Source organism: Heteronotia binoei, chromosome 4 (genome assembly GCF_032191835.1).
Source record: "Heteronotia binoei isolate CCM8104 ecotype False Entrance Well chromosome 4, APGP_CSIRO_Hbin_v1, whole genome shotgun sequence".
NCBI lineage: Eukaryota > Metazoa > Chordata > Lepidosauria > Squamata > Gekkonidae > Heteronotia > Heteronotia binoei.
This window is the reverse complement of record NC_083226.1, coordinates 69,942,552-69,960,759: the sequence shown is the minus strand read 5'-3', so window position 1 is coordinate 69,960,759 and position 18,208 is coordinate 69,942,552. Positions and strand designations below refer to the sequence as shown.

The following is an 18,208-nucleotide window of genomic DNA, read 5'->3' as shown; positions in this document are numbered from 1 at the left end:
ACAGAATCATCCAAGGATGCTATTATTCCAATCAATCATTAACAATTTTCACATTATATGGATAAAATGGAGGAGGAGATAATGATGTTTGGGAATCCCCTTGGAAAAAAAGTAGAAAATTTAGAGTATAAATATTTTAAACAAAAAATACATTGTTTAAATTGGGGGGAGGGAGTGCTAGGTAAGAAGGGTGTTTTCTACAGTAGTTGTTAGAACTTCTTTGTGATTTGTTGTCTCTGTGTAGGATGTTACTGTGATTTGTGCCTGCTATCAACTTGTTAGCCTACTCAAGTCCTGGAAAAAGGCAGCATGTAAAATGTCTTAATTAGTAAATAAATTCTCAGCTTCTATCACTGTCAGAGGTGGCCTATTATACAAGCTATATAATCAACAAAAAGGGATCTCAGTTGATAAACAGTACAAAATCAAATTCTATTTTAGTCTGGAAATTATTATTTTGTTAGTGGTCTATGTTTTTATGCTGTATTTGAATTAGTATCTTTTAATGTTTTATTTTTATTATTTTGTATGTCACCTCAGGCAGGTTCCTGGAGAGGCAGCATAAAAATTTTCTAAATAAATATGTAACTGATGGTAAATGCTAAACTATGCATTTGAAGCCCTGGATTTGAGAAGGTTCTTACTGCCCTTGGAGACAAAATTAAAAGATTTTTTTAAAAAAGAATTCAGAGACTTGCATATCCTTGTTCAACTTTACATGACCTAATGACCCTCCTAACAAAGCAAAATTTCACTAATGCCAGCAATCTGGATTGAGTCTGCAAACACAACTTTTATGGGCATTCCTGTTTTGTAACCTCAGTGTTACACTGGTAATTACTTATTTTTTATTTATTCATTGCACAGCATGTATAGTCTACCTTTTTCAAGAAGAGTCAAGGTGGACAATTATTAGGAGGAAAAAGGCACTGTTGCTGTTTTCCAAGATCATCACAGTACAAAATTGCAATCTGGACACATTCAGCACAAAACTTTTAACTGAAGGGAGGCATTTAAATCAAGGAAAGGATTGTGAAATCATAGGCAGAGAATTTTTTTTTTCACATGAGTTACTAAATGTAAACCGTCTACAGGCCCAGGAAAGCAGTACTAAATCATTTACTGGAGCTGAAAATCAGTTCTGCTACACTAAATACATCTACCATGCTAATCTATACCCAGAATAATTTGGTTATGCAACTGGATCAGCACAATAGTACACTGTGGTACTGGCTACATGCAACTAGCAATTTAAATTATAAGATCATATTATAATACTTCCAACAAAGCAAGATTAACTGCATCTTCCTTTTTTGCTACTGACCTATCAGAAAGTGAATGAGTATTTTCTGAAGCAGCTTTACATGACAAACAATATTCAAACAACTAGCAGGACAGAATATTTTTAAAAATTACCTGAAGCATGGAGGAGTGTTGTATAATGAGCCATTTTCTGACTGTACTTTGTAGTCTAACACTATAGGGCACTCTTTGAGTGCAAAGCCAAGTAAGTCATCCCGCACTATAACTGCCGTGACTCCAGCAGAGCCTATATTCTTCTGGGCACCAGCAAAAATTACACCAAACTTTTTTTAAAAAGAGAGAGAGAGAATAAATATTAAATAAATCAAGTAATTTACATGCTGTAGCTGGAATTTCCACATATTAGTAGTTCTCTATGCAAGCATTCAGAAGACCATGAATAATGGGAATTAATTTGGCTTATAACCAAATACATTAGAAAATGACTTTAAAAGCTCAAATCCATCCCCATGCTAGGATTCATATTCCAAACAGAGTGTTGATGATGTAGGCATTTCCACACAAAAGACTTGAACTGCTGTAACAATTGTTCTCTGTCCCCTATAGTTCTCAGTAGCAGCCAAGAGATAGGGTTCCCAAATCCCCCGCTAGGCCTGGAGACTACCGATTTGGAGCCTCCTCCCCCCGCTGGCCATAAAAGGGAAAGCGGGGGGAGGGGAGGGGGGAGAACGGCAGACCTTCCCACCCAGCCCCGATCGCAGCAGCCAGAGCTCTTCCGTTTTCTCAGGCTGCTTCCCACCCCCAGTCAGCTGGCCGGTGAAGGGAGGGGAGCCCAGCCACGCCCCCAAAGGACCATGTGCCTTTGCACCTCCGGAGGTGAGTGAGTTCTGTCCCCTGCATCAGATTTCCCAGAAACGGGGGGGGGGGGCGGGGGGAGGGGGAGGGGGGTGGAGAGGGAAACGTCTTCTCATAGGGTATAATGGGGAATTGATCTGGAGGTTTCGGGGGCTCTGGGGGAGCTGTTTTTTGAGGTAGAGGCACCAAATTTTCAATATAGTATCTAGTGCCTCTCCCCAAAGTATCCCCCAAATTTCAAAACGATTGGACCAGGGGGTCCAATTCTATGAGCCCCAAAAGAAGGTGCCCTTATCCTTCATTATTTCCTATGGAAGGAAGACATTTAAAAAGGTGTGCTGTCCCTTTAAATGTGACGGCCAGAACTCTCTTGGAGTTCAGTTATGCTTGTCACACTCTTGTTCCTGGCTCCGCCCCAATGTCTCCTGGCTCCACCCCCAAAGTCTCCTGGCTCCACCCCCAAAGTCCCCAGATATTTCTTGAATTGGACTTGGCAACCCTACCAAGAGACCATAGTAATTTCCATTCACTTAAAAAGCAACTAAACATTTTTCAAAGCTTTTCAAATTCTCTTTTTCAGACAAGTCCTTGCCTGAAAGTCCTAGATATGTGTGTGTGTGTATATACACACACACACACACACACACACACAAGTAAAGGAGAACAGAATAAAAGACCAGAACAGAAGAGCTAGGGACGGGGGTGCAGTGGTAGAGCATCTGCTTGGTAAGCAGAAGGTCCCAGGTTCAATCCCTGGCATCTCCAAAAAAGGGTCCAGGAAAAAAGGTGTGAAAAACCTCAGCTTGAGACCCTGGAGAGCCGCTGCCAGTCTGAGTAGACAATACTGACTTTGATGGACCTTATTTAGTATAAGGCAGCTTCATATGTTCAACTAATATAACAGGGGCTTCTAACATAAAATTATCACAATTTTTACCAAACCATAGTCCCCAAGAGTTTTTGATGGAAGTCATAAAATCATAAAATTATAGCAATATAAAAATAACCTAGGTTTACAATCTAGATATGGCCTATCTATCTGCACAAAAATTCCCTTCTTGACCCCAGGACTAAGATGTTAAGTTACACCTTGCAGAATCAGTCCTTTAAGAATGTTACCTTGGAAACATCCACTGGCCTGGAAAGGAAGTTTGATGACATGTCACAAACTAGGACTGCCTTTCCAACATCAGGTACAAAATCAAACTCCACACCATGAACAGTCTCGTTTGCACAGTAATAAACATAAGAGGCATCTGGGTTAAGGTTCCAAGTGCTTGGGTCAGGGACTTCTGAATCAGGTAAAAAGACACAGAAACAAGGGCAAATTCTCAATTCAGCAGTTTAACTGTAATAACATATGCTTTCCTTTACACAGTGAACTTTGAACTATGACTCAGCTCAATGTATTTCCATTGCTTTGCCAACGAAGTTCATGTTCTTGCATTGCTCTAGAAGAAAAGTTTGCAATGATAACAGACAGCATTGTATTCACTAAAAAAATGTGTGCTAACAATTGTGGACTAAGCTTCTAGCCACCAAGAAGACCTTGCAAGCTCCATGGCAGATGTCATGCTATCTCAAAAGGAGGATGACCTCTAATGTTAGACACACACAAACACCCGAAAAAAAATAAAGAACAGTAAAAGAAGGAAGGATAATACTGAATTCAAGATGATCCTGCTTTCCACATCATACCATGCTTTCTGACAAAGGCGTAGTTTCCTGGACTGCTGGCTTCCTGGACTGCTAGCAACTTGGCAAGCTAGCTAATGCAGGGGAGCTACCTTCTGCCTCTGCACCAGCTGCTGGGAGGCATTCTTTTCTCTTTGTTCTCACACCTTACTGGTATGAAAAGTCTCAAGGTAAGAGAGGAGGAAACTCCCAAACATGCATACACACCGTGTACCTGACTGGAAAACAACCTTCCCTTTTTTGCAAAGCCCAAAGGGGAGGGGAAGGTCAAATTTCTTAAAGCTCATAATCAGAGATAAGGGAACAAAGTCTAGCAGCTAAAGGAAAGAGCTTTAGTACAAATGAGAATCTAATGTGGATTTAAAAAGAAAAATATATATTCCTAGTGCAAGATTATAACCCTTTTCCCCATCATTTTTATGATACTTATTTTGTCCTTATTGTTAAAAGGCAAGTAAAATTTTCTTCAAAAAAAAAATTAAACTGCTGGACGCACCAGATAAGAAACTTTCTAGAGCATATCTGCTTAGGCCTTGAGAGAAGACTATTTAACAAGAGTCACAGTGCAAGAGACTCACTGAACAATCCAGTGCTTAATATAGTGAGCTAGTTTCATGCCATGATTTCGTGTTGGATCCTTTTCAAAACACCTTTTTAAAAATCCAAGAGAATCCCTCACATTTCTTCCAAAATGTTAAAATGACTTAACAGGTTTCCTATTAGAATGCACAGACAGATCTTCTTCGGATATATTACTTATCAAATCACAGATCTTGCAGTGCCCAAATTATAACAGCAAAATGCTATTTACTAGAGCAATATGAAGCTGGAAAAACTGTTTCTACTTATTGTGCCTGAATATCAGGGAGGGGCTGCAGCTCAGTGGAAGAGCCTCTATTTTGCATACAGAACATCACTGATTCTATCCCAGGCATCTCCAGTTAAAACACCCAGACAGAAGATTATATGAAAGACCTCCACCTTAGGTCTGAGTATACAGTACTGACCTTAATGGTCTGATTCTGTATAAGACAGCTTCATGTTCATGTGTGTACATGAGCTCAAGATTTATTGTTGTTTCTACCATGCTTATAGATTGTTTTCAGTTTATTACATATAACAATGAGATATAAGAATGAAATACAATAAACAATACTAGCATGTAAGACAATGTATTTTTCACCCATACAGAATCTGAAGTGATCTTACTTGTGTAACTAGAAAGTTTAGGATGAGCAAGATTCACTTTGGCATATTTCTCTGCTTCCTTAGCAGCTTTAGCTGACCAGCCCCCAGTAACCACATAATCAGCAATCCTTGCTTCTTTTAATCCAATAAGATTAAGTGGGATACCACTAAATTGTCCAGATCCACCTCCTTGGAGGAAAACCACTTTGTAGTTGCCAGGTATATTTCTGTGCAAAGAGAAGAAAGTTTCCTTTTATTTTATCCAAACAGTTTGCAGCATTCTATCATTAATGCTATTTTTGTTCAAATAAAGTAGCAATACCAACACTGAGTGGTAGAATATAAATAAATCTAACACTCTGTACTCAATCAAGGTTAAAATTATTTTTCCTTTAATTTTCCTACCCCTAGGCTCACCGCTGCACCCCTATACACAGTCATTCAACATATTCAAGATGTCTTGGGATAATATTCTTCTGTGGATAAACAAGATTTGTTGAAGTGCACATATTTACATATTATTAGTAAATTTACAGAAAGCAGTTTGACATTATGTTTTCAGCCCACCAGTCAACTTAAGTCTGCACAATAACTGTTTTTAATCATTCAGTTTACCTGCTAGTTGCAGTTCCCTTCACCTAGATCAAGAACTTCCAAAATTATGGCTTTCCATTTTATAGCAAGTTTATTATTTCTGTCTGAATTTTTTTAAAAAATGATACTGAATGTTAAACATTATTATTATGTGGGACACTTTAAACTTTTGGGGAAGATGGTCCCATACAACACAGTTTCCCCCAGAAAGTGACATTTCTGTTTGTAGAAGAGGAAGCAGCAATCTCTGTTCCGATTTTACTCCATGTGGTGTTATTCCTGAGGATCAACTAAACCCCAGGAACACAACTGAGTGTCCCCTGAGTTACAACAGAAGAGTGAAGCAGGACCCCCTATCCTTCCACAAAGGCAGCAGACAGTAGCAGATTTATGCCTCAAAACATAAGCGTTTAAATAGTATACTCTAAAAGTTCTATGTTTGCTAGAAATAGACAAATCTTGTTGTTGCTGTTCAGTCACAGTCGAGTCCAACTCTTTGTGACCCCATAGACAAAGTCACGCCAAGCCCTCCTGTCTTCCACTATCCTCTGAAGTCTGCTCAAATTCGTGTTCGTTACATCAGTAACGCTGTCCAGCCATCTTATCTTTTGCCATCCCCTTCTTCTTTGGCCTTCTGTCTTTCCCAGCATCAGGATCTACTCCAGTGAGCGTTCCCTTCTCATTTGGTGCCCAAAGTATTTGAGCTTCAGCTTCAACATCTGACCTTCCAGGGAACAGTCAGGGTTGATTTCCCTTAGGACTGACTGATCTGATCTTCTTGCAGTCCAAGGGACTCTCAAGATTCTTCTTCAGTACCACAGCTCAAAAGCATCTATTCTTCTGCACTCGGCCTTTCTTATGGTCCAACTCTCACAGCCATACATTACTACTGGGAATACCATCGCTTTGACTATACGGACTTTTGTTGGCAGGGTGATGTCTCTACTTTTTATTATACTACCTAGGTTCGCCATAGCTGTCCTCCCAAGGAGCAAACGTCTTTTAATTTCATGGCTACAGTCACCATCTGCAGTGATCTTGGATCCCAGAAATGTGAAGTCTGTCACTACTTCCGTGTCTTCCCCTTCTATTTGCCATCGGTGTGATGGGGCTGGATGCCATGATCTTAGGTTTTTTGATGTTGAGTTTCAAGCCTTCTTTTGTGCTCTCCTCTTTCACCCTCAACAAGAGGTTCTTTAGGTCTTCCTCACTTTCTGCCATTAGAGTGGTATCATCTGCATATCTGAGGTTGTTGATGTTTTTCCCGACAATCTTAATTCCGGCTTGTGCTTCATCCAGGCCAGCATTCCGCATGATGTGCTCTGTATATAAATTAAATAAGCAGGGTGACAATATACATCCTTGTCAAATCCCCTTTCCTATTCTAAACCAATCAGTTGCTCCATATCCCGTTTTGACAGTTGCTTCTTGACCCTTATAGGTTTCTCAGCAGACATGTGAGGTGGTCTGGTACTCCCATCTCTTTAGGGACTTGCCACAGTTTGTTGTGATCCACACAATCAAAGGCTTTAGCATAGTCAATGAAGCAGAAATAGACGTTTTTCTGATACCCCAGTGCTTTCTCCATAATCCAGCGAATGTTGGCAATTTGATCTCTAGTTCCTCTACCTCTCCAGCTTGAACTTCTGGTAGTTCCCAATCTACATAGTGCTGAAGCCTAGCTTGTAGGATCATTAACATGATCTTGCTGGCATGTGAAATGAGTGTAATGGTGCAATAGTTTGAACATTCCTTGGTATTACCCTTCTTTGGGATTGGAATATAAACTGACCTTTTCCAATCCTGCAGCCACTGTTGCGTTTTCCAAATTTGTTGACATAATGTGTGCATCACTTTAACAGCATCATCTTTTAGGACTTTGAGTAGCTCAACTGGGCTACCGTCATCTCCACTCGCTTTGTTCTTAGTAATGCTTTCTAAGGCCCATTTGACTTCACACTCCAAGATGTCTGGCTCAAGGTCAGTGATTTCACTGTCATGGTTGTCCAGGACATTAAGATACTTCTTGTATAATTCTTCTGTGTATTCTTGCCACCTCTTCTAGATCTCTTCTGCTTCTGTTAGGTCCCTACCGTTTTTGTCCTTTATCATGGCCATCTTTGCATAAAATGTTCCCTTGATTTCTCCAATTTTCTTGAAGAGATCTCTTGTCCTTCCCATTCTATTATTTTCCTCTATTGCTTTGCATTGGTCCTTCAGGAAGACCTCCTTGCAGTTCTCTGAAAAACTGCATTCAGTTGGGCGTACCTTTCCTTTTCACCTTTGCCTTTCGCTTTCCTTCTTTCCTCAGCTATTTGTAAAGCCTCATCAGATAGCCACTTTGCTTTCTTGCATTTTGTTTTCTTTGGGATGGTGCTGATTGCTGCCTTCTGTAGAATGTCACAAACCTCTGTCTATAGTTCTTCAGGCACTCTGTCTATCAACTTTAGTTCCTTAAACCTATTCTTTACCTCCACTGTATATTCATAAGGGATGTGATCAAGGTCAAACCTGAATGGCCTAATGATTTCCCCAGTTTTCTTCAGTTTAAGCCTGAATTTTGCAATGAGTAGCTCATGATCTGAGCCGCAGTCAGCTCCAAATCTTGTTTTTGCTGACTGTAAGGAGCTTCTCCATCTTTGACAGCAGAGTATATAATCAATCTGATTTCTGTGTTGCCCATCAGTGATGTCCATGTGTAGAGTCCCCTTTTAGGTTGTTGGAAGAGGGTGTTCGCTATGACCAGGTTGTTCTCTTGACAAAACTCTATTAGCCTTTGCCCGGCTTCATTTTTTCTCCAAGGCCAAACTTGTCAGTTGTTCCGGTTACTTTTTGACTTCCTACTTTAGCATTTCTGTGATGAGAAGGACATCTTTTTTTAGTGTTAATTCTAGAAGCTGTTGTAGATCTTCATAGAAATGGTCCACTTCAGCCTCTTCTGCATCAGTGGTTGGGGCATAGACCTGGATTACTGTGATGCTGAATGGTTTGCCTTGGATACGGACCAAGATCATTCTTTCATTTTTGAGATTGTATCCTATTACTGCCTTCCTCACTCTCTTGTTAACTATAAAGCCTGCACCATTTATTTTATGGGACTCTTGCCCACAGTAATAGATGTAGTGATCCTCTGAGTTAAATTCACCCATCCCCATCCATTTTAGTCCACTGATTCCCAAGATGTCAATGTTCAATCTTGGCAGCTCTTGTTTGACCACATCCAGCTTACCTTGATTCATAGATCTTACATTCCATGTTCCAATGCAGTATTGTTCTTTGCAGCATCAGACTGTTCTTTCACCATCAGACACATCCACAGCTGAGTGTTCTTTCGGCATTGGCCCAGCCTATTCATTCTTTCTGTGTTTACTCGTACTAGCCCTCTGCTCTTCCCCAGCAGCATATTGGGCACCTTCCGACCAGAGGGGCTCATCTTCCAGTGCCATATCTTTTAGCCTTTTGTTACTGTCCATGGGGTTTTCTTGGCAAGGATACTGGAGTGGGTTGCCATTTCCTTCTCTAGTGGATCGCATTTTGTCTGGAATTTCAGCTGTGGCCTGTCCATTTTGGGTGGCCCTGCATGGCATAGCCCACAGCCTCACTGAACCGCACATGCCCTCTCACCACATCAAGGCAGCAATCCATGAAAGAGCAAATCATCTTAAGGAAGCATAAAGGAAAAGTTGTATGTCATAGCTGAAAAATAAATGGGGGAAAATAACCAGTGTGGCATGTCTTTTACTTTGGCTATACTCTACAAAGTTCTGGTAGAATCTAAAATGCAGCCAATTCCTTTCCACCACAGCTCCAGACCAAACTGCCGATGTCAGAAGAATTCTGCAATTCATTTTGGCCACATACATAATAAGGTCTAGAAAGGTCACCTTATGAGCTCTGGGTGTCCACCTCAATCAACAGGCAGTGCACTTTCACCCTCCACTGAGCACAACAATAGCATACAAGGCACTCCTGGGATGTCCTGAGCCATTTAAGGAAGCTGCTTTATGTATTGTGAGCTTTCAATATGGCTACCAGAGGAAAAAAATGTTATTTTGGGGTTACAAGCAGGACAATCCAAGCAGCATCCTAGTGATTCCCAGAGACCAGCAGAAATCAAAACAATAAATTATTCAGCCCTTTCCACATCTATAAAGGAGATACCTTATTGTTCCACAAATTAGCATACACCATTGTTAAACTTCTAAATAAGTGGTCTCTAGTCTTTATCTACTTGCCTTGGCAAGTGCTGAAAGGCAGAATATATTTTTTGTAAAAAAACAAAATAAACATGCTTCCACAAAACCCCTATGTACTTTTGTTGCACCAAACTAAAACAGCTCCCCCACAGGAATTGTCTTAAATTTACGTTTCAGGATCTATCTCCCCAAAAACATTAAAAAAGACCAAAATTCAGAATGTTAACTCAGCTCAGAATGATAAAACTCACAGGAGTTCACGCAAGAGGTCTTCTGCTTTTCTGATGATTTTTGCGAAGTCAGAAGTTCTGTGGCTCATTTCTAGAAGGAAGAAATAATGACACACACAGATCATACCGCTGAACTAAGCTTGGTTTTATAAAACTTTTCAAGTTTTTATTATTTTCTTCAAACACCTTTTGAATTACTAGAGCTGCTATGATGAACTTTTAAAAATGTAAGTAGAATGAATTCATTTGTTAAAGTCAGTCTGTGAAGAGGCAGAAAGCAGGACTATAGCTGAACCAGCATTCCTCTAGGCCTAGAAGAAACTTATAACACAACCCATCCCATCCATACAATTACATGAGACAAAAAAGAACAAAATTCTATTTTATTTTTGAAAGGATATAAGCTGAACATACTATGGTAATTGGCTTGCCAAGCACTGGTAAAATGCATTCTTCTCCTCCTGCCTCAGTATTTACTTATTTATATGCAGCTTTTTCCCAAGGAGGACTCAAATCACCTTACAACATCAAGCCTCCTCCAATCAATTATTTGATGCTGTAGTTTTTAATTACTGTATTGTGTTTTTATATTTTATGTTAAATTAATTGTTGATGTTTATGGCTGTCATACCCTGCTCTGAGCCTGCTGTGCAGGGAGAGCAAGATAAAAATCAAATTAATTAATGAAATAAATAAATCATTCTCACAACAACCCTACAGGGTAGGTTCTGCTGAAAGAAAGCAACTGGCTCACGGTCACCTAGCGTGCTTCGATAGCAAAGATTCAAGCCTGGGTTTCCCAGGCTGATATTTTAACCACTACACTGCTCTGGTTTGCGATATTTGGGTCCTGAGAGAAGATATCATTAGCAGAATTCTCTTTTGCCCAGAGTAATGCCTGAAGCAATCCTGGCTTGCTTGGAGATCTGCATACTTGAGCCTTGCTCCACATCCCCATGATTACATAAAACCTGTGCATGCTGCTTCACACATTTAAATGAAAACAGCAGATCTGTAGTGCAAAAACTGTGCACATGGATTTGCTGACTCTAGATGACCTGAGCATCCTTTGTAGGCAGGGGAGTTCTGTACATGCATTGAAGCCCCTGCACCCACTAGGAAATGACTTGATCAGTGATACTTTCTTCTTTGGCCTGTTACAGTATTTGTAGCTTGGGTGCAGAAACAGCAGAAGTAGCTAGATGCACTATTTGTTTTATAAGGGAAGTGAAAGGGGAATAGCAAAAAACAATACCATATAGGAGTTAGATTTTTCCATTTGAACCAGAACAACCCAGATTCAAACCCCCCACTGAGAGGATGACTTTGGACCAGTAACAATCTTTGTTTAATTCACCTGACAGCTGTTCAAAAAATAAAATGAGAGGACCCCATGTATGTTGCCTTTGGAAGAAGGAAATAAAAATGTGATTCACAGTGATAGTGTTCAGAATGGCACCTTCTAGATAACACTGGAAATATATGGTGCTTTGATTGGAATATATAGCTATTCTAATATGTAGCCAATCATTTAAAACATAATTAAAGATTTTAAAAACTTTTAAAAATAGTAATAAAACCAATGAAGTGAACTTACCAAGAACACTTATGCCAAGGCCTTTATAATCCACCAGTTCTTTTTGGGCTTCTAACAATACCTGCAATAGGACAATGATTCAGTATAAGTGTACAATTGTCAGTGGCATATCAAACACAGTGTAAATGAAGACACAAACTCAAATGATCACCTCGCCCTGTACCAATGCACTTGCTGAATAGCTTCTTTTAGCCATGCAGATTCAAACCTCACTGGCAAGACATGGGACTTTTTATCCTACTGAGGACTTCTGAATTATGCTCATATTTAGCAATTATGACCCAGTCCCAGAGTTTCAAACATTCCTTACACCATCCCACTCTGGGTTAAAGGTTCTAACAAAAAAAACCCCCACATCTTGTATCCAAATCTGTTCCTTTTCCTCTGCTGATGTGCAATTAATCTGCAAGAAATCAAAATATTTGTGTATGTCATCTTGGCCCATTTTTTAGAGGATACAACTATTTAGGCTACCTTATTTCCAGACAGCCAACAGAAGTTGATTTCCCCACCACCACCAAAGATCAGATCTAATGCTTCTTCAGTCATCTTTGTTTCTGTATGAAGTAAACAACTTACAAATGGGGGATTTTTAAAACCCAGATGTGCATTTATTTGTATGTAAGCCTTAGTGTACACAGAAGCTCCTTCTTTAATAAACCAGTACAGTGTTATGGTTAAGAGTGGCAGACTCTAATCTGAAAAACAGGGTTTGATTCCCCACTCCTCCTCATGAAGCCTGTTAAATGATCTTGGGCTAGTCACAGTTCTCTCAGAATTCTCTCAGCCCTACCCACCTCACAAGGTGCCTGTTGTGAGGAGAGGAAGCAAATGGGGTTTTAAGCTGCTTTTAAGCTCCAATAAGCAATCCTGCCAATTGATAAAATCCTGTGCCATGTCAGAATAACCATTAAATAGTTTGATTTTTCTGCAAAGGTCACTAAACTTGTAATTTCTGAAGGGAAATGTTAGATGCAGCACTTTAATGCAAGTAGACTTTCCACATTAAAACAATATCAGTTTCCCAGAACTACAAAACTACAATTGGACAGAAATGCTTATAAAGTGCTTAGACATGTAATCCTTATGGAACACTGCAAAGATTTATTCTGCATGAACCACACCTCTCTCCAAACATGATTGGATGGAAACTGCTGCTGATGCAACTTTCTGAATATATGTTAACAGATTTCTCTATTATTATCATACATTTTAAACCTATGCTGTCAGTTAAGCTGCCTTTTAAACAGACATATGTACAAAGGCTTATTACAGCATCATCAAAATACCATTTTCAGTTTTGAGAAGGTTCTTTAATTCACAGTTTTCCAAATATGCAAACAATATGCACTCCTAACTGGAAAAACTAGACTATCAGTTCCTTTTACACAGCTGCTGAAGGCGCACAGAAAGAGAGAATCTCTGATTCTTCATAGCAGTACTGACAAATACAAAGAGAACTCTGGAAGCCATGGAATAACTCAACCTAAGAGCCTTTCCCCCCCCTATTTACCAGAACTTTCCTTGTAATAAAAATAATAAAAAATGTTTGTCTCAGAAGGGTATGAATTTAGATCTGGTAACTGAGGCAAGAGGTTTGGCAGCATTTTAAACAGAAGGAAGAAGCAGAATCCTTTAATGGCAAATGCCAAAATGTGCTGCAGATTCTTTTGAAACCAAACACTATGTGGAAAATAGAAAGGTGTATTTAGAAAGGTGTATGCCGCAGTAGATCTAGATGATGACGATGGTGTCTACATCCGCTATCGCACTGATGGCAGCCTGTTCAACCTGAGGCGACTAAAGGCTCACTCCAAGACAATGGAAAAATTCATCCGAGAGCTACTATTTGCTGATGATGCTGCACTCGTCTCCCACTCGGTATCAGCTCTGCAGCATATGACATCCTGCTTTGCAGAGGCTGCCAAGCTATTCGGCCTAGAAGTTAGTCTGAAGAAGACAGAAGTTCTCCACCAGCCTGCACCCCAGGAAGATTATCACCCTCCCTGCATCACTGTGGGTGAATCAGTACTGAAGACAGTCCAGCAGTTCAGCTACCTGGGGTGCATCATCTCCTCAGATGCCAAGATTGACAAGGAGATTGACAACAGGCTGGCAAAGGCAAACCGTGCATTTGGCCGACTGCACAAAAGAGTGTGGAGCAACAAGCATCTGAAAAAAGGCACAAAGATCAATGTTTACAAAGCGGTTGTGATGACAACCCTCATCTACGGCTCCGAATCGTGGGTTTTATACCGTCATCACCTGCGACTCCTTGAGCGCTTTCATCAGCGCTGCCTTCGCACCATCCTCAACATCCACTGGAGTGACTTTGTGACCAACACTGAAGTCCTCAAGAGGGCGGAGGTTACAAGCATCGAAGCACTGCTGTTGAAGACGCAGCTGCGCTGGGCAGGGCATATTTCTAGGATGGAAAACCACCGCCTTCCCAAGATTGCTCTGTATGGCAAACTTTCCACCAGCCATCGAAATAGAGGGGCACCGAAGAAGAGGTACAAGGACTCCTTGAAGAAATCCCTTGGCACCTGTCGCATCAACCATCACCAGTGGTCTGACCTAGCCTCAGATCGCAAAGCATGGAGGCACACCATCCACCAGGCTGTCTCTTCCTTTGCGAACGCACGCATAGCTGGTCTTGAGGACAAAAGGAGATTGAGGAAGAATCGCACTGCTACAGCACCAACCCCAAATCAGACTTTTCCCTGCAGCCACTGTGGCTGGATCTGCCTGTCCCGCATTGGTCTTGCCAGCCACCAGCGAGCCTGCAGCAGACGTGGACTACTGCACCCTTCTTAAATCTTCGTTTGTGAAGTCAAGCCAAGAGGGAGATTTCAGCAAACCGTACACATGTAAAACGGATAACAGCTGTTCTAAATTAGATTTTATCAGATTTTGAATACACTGACAGCAATGTGAGAAGGATCATATGATTTTTAAGGTATTCAATAGATAAAAGACAAGGAACGGGGACATTATGCAACACAGAATTTGCCAGCTGTTGTGGAATACCCTTGAAGGAAATTCTCTTTTCCACCCTCTGACCATTCTGCTTGGGACAGCATTACTAAGCGTCTCTTCCCGAGAACTGCTCTAGAGTTGCAATTTTTCAGCAAAAAAAAACAACAACTAAAAAGAATACTCTAAGCAGAAAATGTTTTAAGCCAAGATAAAAAGAGGCAAGCTAGTAGTAACATGCTAGCAAATTCCGTTTCCTCAGTAACCAAGGGACTGTCTATAAAGTATAATCAAATGATGTGGCTTTTCAAGCACCTATTCTTGGCTAGACTTTGTTCCATTTTAACCGGTACTACTAAATCCTTCCTTGGTCACAATGTTGCTAACCTTTCTTCGTGATCAGTCCGTAACACCGGAACCTTACGTTCCTTTCTACATTTAAGACGAACAACAAGCTCGCCACGGACTCTTAGCTTAGAGCACTACGGGGTTGCCCTTCCTTCCCTAAGTGTTTCGAGCACAGATACCCCACTCCACCCTCAGTCTCTCATTTTCGAAATGCTGATCTCGAAAACTTTCACATATAAATCTACACTCATAAGCAGTCCGCCTGCCGATGCAACCTTATATGCGCTTACTTAGAAAGCACGTTCCATCGAATTCAGCGGAACTTACTTTTGAAAAAGCTTATATAGGATGGGGCTGCACACTGCAGCTCCCCCCGCCCATCCTCTTTTCGAGAGACCCACGCTCAGCCTCTCGCTGCCCCTTCCTTACCGAACGCGGCAACTTAGCTGGCCCTGCGCCGAAGTTCGTCACGTGTTTTGGGGCATCCATGGTCCCGACTCCCGAGAGACAGCAAAGTTCTGGGCGCAGCGCAGCCAGCCTCGATATTCCCGCATTCAACTGCGTGCCGAACCATAACAAAGCTCAGCTCTCCTCTTTCTCTACTGGTTCCTTGCACATGGGTATGGTAATTCCCAGACTCGGATTGGTCCAAGACTTACAGTTAGTGTAAATCATTGGTCCGGCGGCCACGAGCACGCTGCGTGATCATCCCATCCTTTTTGGTGCAAGGCAGAATGGAGAGCGCAACATTCCAAGCTCTGGAAGGAGCAGCCGGGAGACGGCGCCATTCTCGCCCACACCCCTCCGCCACTCCCCTTTGGCAGCAGCAAGCGCGGAAGCAGCGGCTGGTTCTTGTTTTCATGAGCAGACAGCAATTTTCGATCTGGGGAATTTGCTCTTTCATGAAATAGCGCAGTAGTATAATGTCTAAAGTGAGCATTTTTCTTGAGGCACGGGGATACCTTTAAAGGGAGTAGACGGCTGTAAAGTGAATAGACGAAAATGAATAATCTTTCCCAGGCTTCTTCACAGCAGGTATGCAGATTAAATCCAGAGTGGTTGCGTGCCATTCTGCTGATGCAGCCCATTCAAAGGCAGACGACTACATCAGTAGAACTGCACTAAACCCAGGCCCGTAGCAAGCTGAAGGGACTTGGGCTTTTCTTTTTTCAGAGGGTGGATGTTTGCGCTGAACTAACCACCAGAAGAATTTCAGGGGTGGGAGAGAACAATGAAGCCAGATGCCCAAGACGGGGTTGGGGTGGAGTTCCGCAGTTGGGAGGGCAGATCGGGCTCTCTCTTGCTGTCACTCTATCATGCTCTCGCTGTTGTTCTCTCGTGCGCGCTCTCTCGTACGCTCACGCTGTGGTTCTCTTGTGCTGTCTCTATATCACTGTCGCTGTCTCGCTCTTGTGCTTTCTCACTTTCACTCTCATACTCTCTCACTCTGTCTGTTGCTCTCTTCTTGCACACTCTCTCGCGCGTGCTCCCTCCCTCCCTTTTCCTCCGGACGGGTCCTGTTGCTGGCCACAAGAATTAGAACATATTGGAGGCCCTCCAATGGAGGGATCCTACAGAGGGAAGGGGGGTTAAAAAGAGTGGCCTGCCACCACCTCCCCACTCAGCTATGGGTTCTGACTAAACCTTCTAAACCTTGTACTTAAAAAAAACCAGAGGGTATCAAACGAATGGACATCGGGCTTCTCCGAATAGCCACAGAAGGCATTGAATTTCCAAATAACAACTGGAAGGCAGTAACGTTGGACATTTGGCATTACACCAAACTGAAGGGAGTCCTGCTCAGTTCCCTCCTCACTGCCATAACACTGCTAGACTGTGTTTTGTTTTCTTGGAGTTACCTCAGTGTTTTCATTTCTTTTGGGGGTTTTTTAAAGCTTTGAATTCTCTAGTTAAAAAGCATTGACTTCAGATGTCGCTTTTTTTTTCTTGCTGACATTTCGAAAGCAAAAGGTGCCCTGACTTGGATAGCCCAGGCAAGCCCAATCTCATCAGATCTTGGAAGCTAAGCAGGGTCAACTCTGGCAAGCACTTGATGGGATTGGGAGACCTCCTTGGAATATCAGGAATCATGAGGCAGGGACAGGCTTTATTCAGCCACTTCTCTGAATATTCTCCAGGCCCCCAGTAGGGGTCAGTCACCAAAGGTTACCATGACTTCCAGGTGCATGCATACACACACACACACACATGCACATATAAATACAAAAAATACCCCAAATGAAAAAGATAGCATTCAGGCTTCCTTGATAGATCAAACTGCAGATAGATACCAGCATCTGAACCATTAAACTGAAAAGCCCTGCAATCACAGAAACCATATTCTTTTGTAAACTGGAAACAATGGGTGAGTTGCCACTGCCTAGTCCCATCATGCTTGCATGGCACTACTGAAGATAATGCAGAGCCCTACTGACAGCCCATCATTGACTCTTTAACACATGGTCTGGATGGGATGTAATCAGAATGTCATTACAAAGGTTGCAATTTCCCACAGGCCTAGGTAGGTTCACCTTGGCCGTTCCAGTACAGTAAGATGAGTTGGGATCCAACCCACTAAGTTGCACAATTATTCATAAGAACACAAAGGACTCTGATGACCCAGCACCTATAATCATTCTTCCAAGTCAATAGGAATCTGCTGTAAAAGGTTGGGTTGCTACACCATTTTCCTACATTTTAAAAAATGAAGGGCTTTAAACGTTTTTTAAAAACTTTGTAGAGAAGTTAAATATTATTTGTAGCTAATCCATCTGAGGGTTGTAGCACTAGCCATTCTGAAATCCCAGTGCATTTCAATGGTTCTTCAGTAACACATGTACAGGATACTTTAAAAAGTAGGCAAATTCAGTTGAATTCTTTCTTTCAAATGCGGTGTAGTGGTCTTTTGGAAAGGTAGGTGTTGCATGGCCTTAATTTGATACATACAGCAACATGTACAAAAACCAAAGGGAAGGTCAAAAGCTACAAGGTCACAAGCTATTTCAATGTATTTTGTAGCCATTTGTCAGCCTCATCTCACAACAGAACTACCCTTCAGAATACCATAGTTAGAACCCCCTATTGACACAATGGAAATCTGTAGAAAAACCAGCCTTCCTGGAACTGTCAGAAGGAGGTGGAAAAACCAGCAGACCTGAGAATCAAATAATGTAGCAGGACCATTTTGGAATCAGTAGATCAGTTTAAAGACAAGCTTCTTCCATCATCCTTTCTCTGCTGGCCTGTATAGATGTTCCTTTTTCATT

General features: G+C 41.5%; 1 protein-coding gene across 1 annotated transcript in view; it reads right to left on the bottom strand.

Annotated features, from left to right (window-relative positions):
- Nucleotides 1–15,520, bottom strand: part of PSAT1 (phosphoserine aminotransferase 1) — a 31,148-nt gene extending 15,628 nt beyond the window's left edge. Inside the window, exons 1-6 of the mRNA XM_060237487.1 lie at nt 15,372–15,520; nt 11,619–11,679; nt 10,043–10,112; nt 5,023–5,228; nt 3,238–3,410; nt 1,417–1,586 (exon numbers count right to left, since the gene is read on the bottom strand). Of these exons, the coding sequence (XP_060093470.1) occupies nt 1,417–1,586; nt 3,238–3,410; nt 5,023–5,228; nt 10,043–10,112; nt 11,619–11,679; nt 15,372–15,431 (740 nt within the window). The 5' untranslated portion in view covers nt 15,432–15,520. The remainder of the gene's footprint in view (nt 1–1,416; nt 1,587–3,237; nt 3,411–5,022; nt 5,229–10,042; nt 10,113–11,618; nt 11,680–15,371) is intronic.
- Between the last annotated feature and the right edge of the window lie 2,688 nt (nt 15,521–18,208).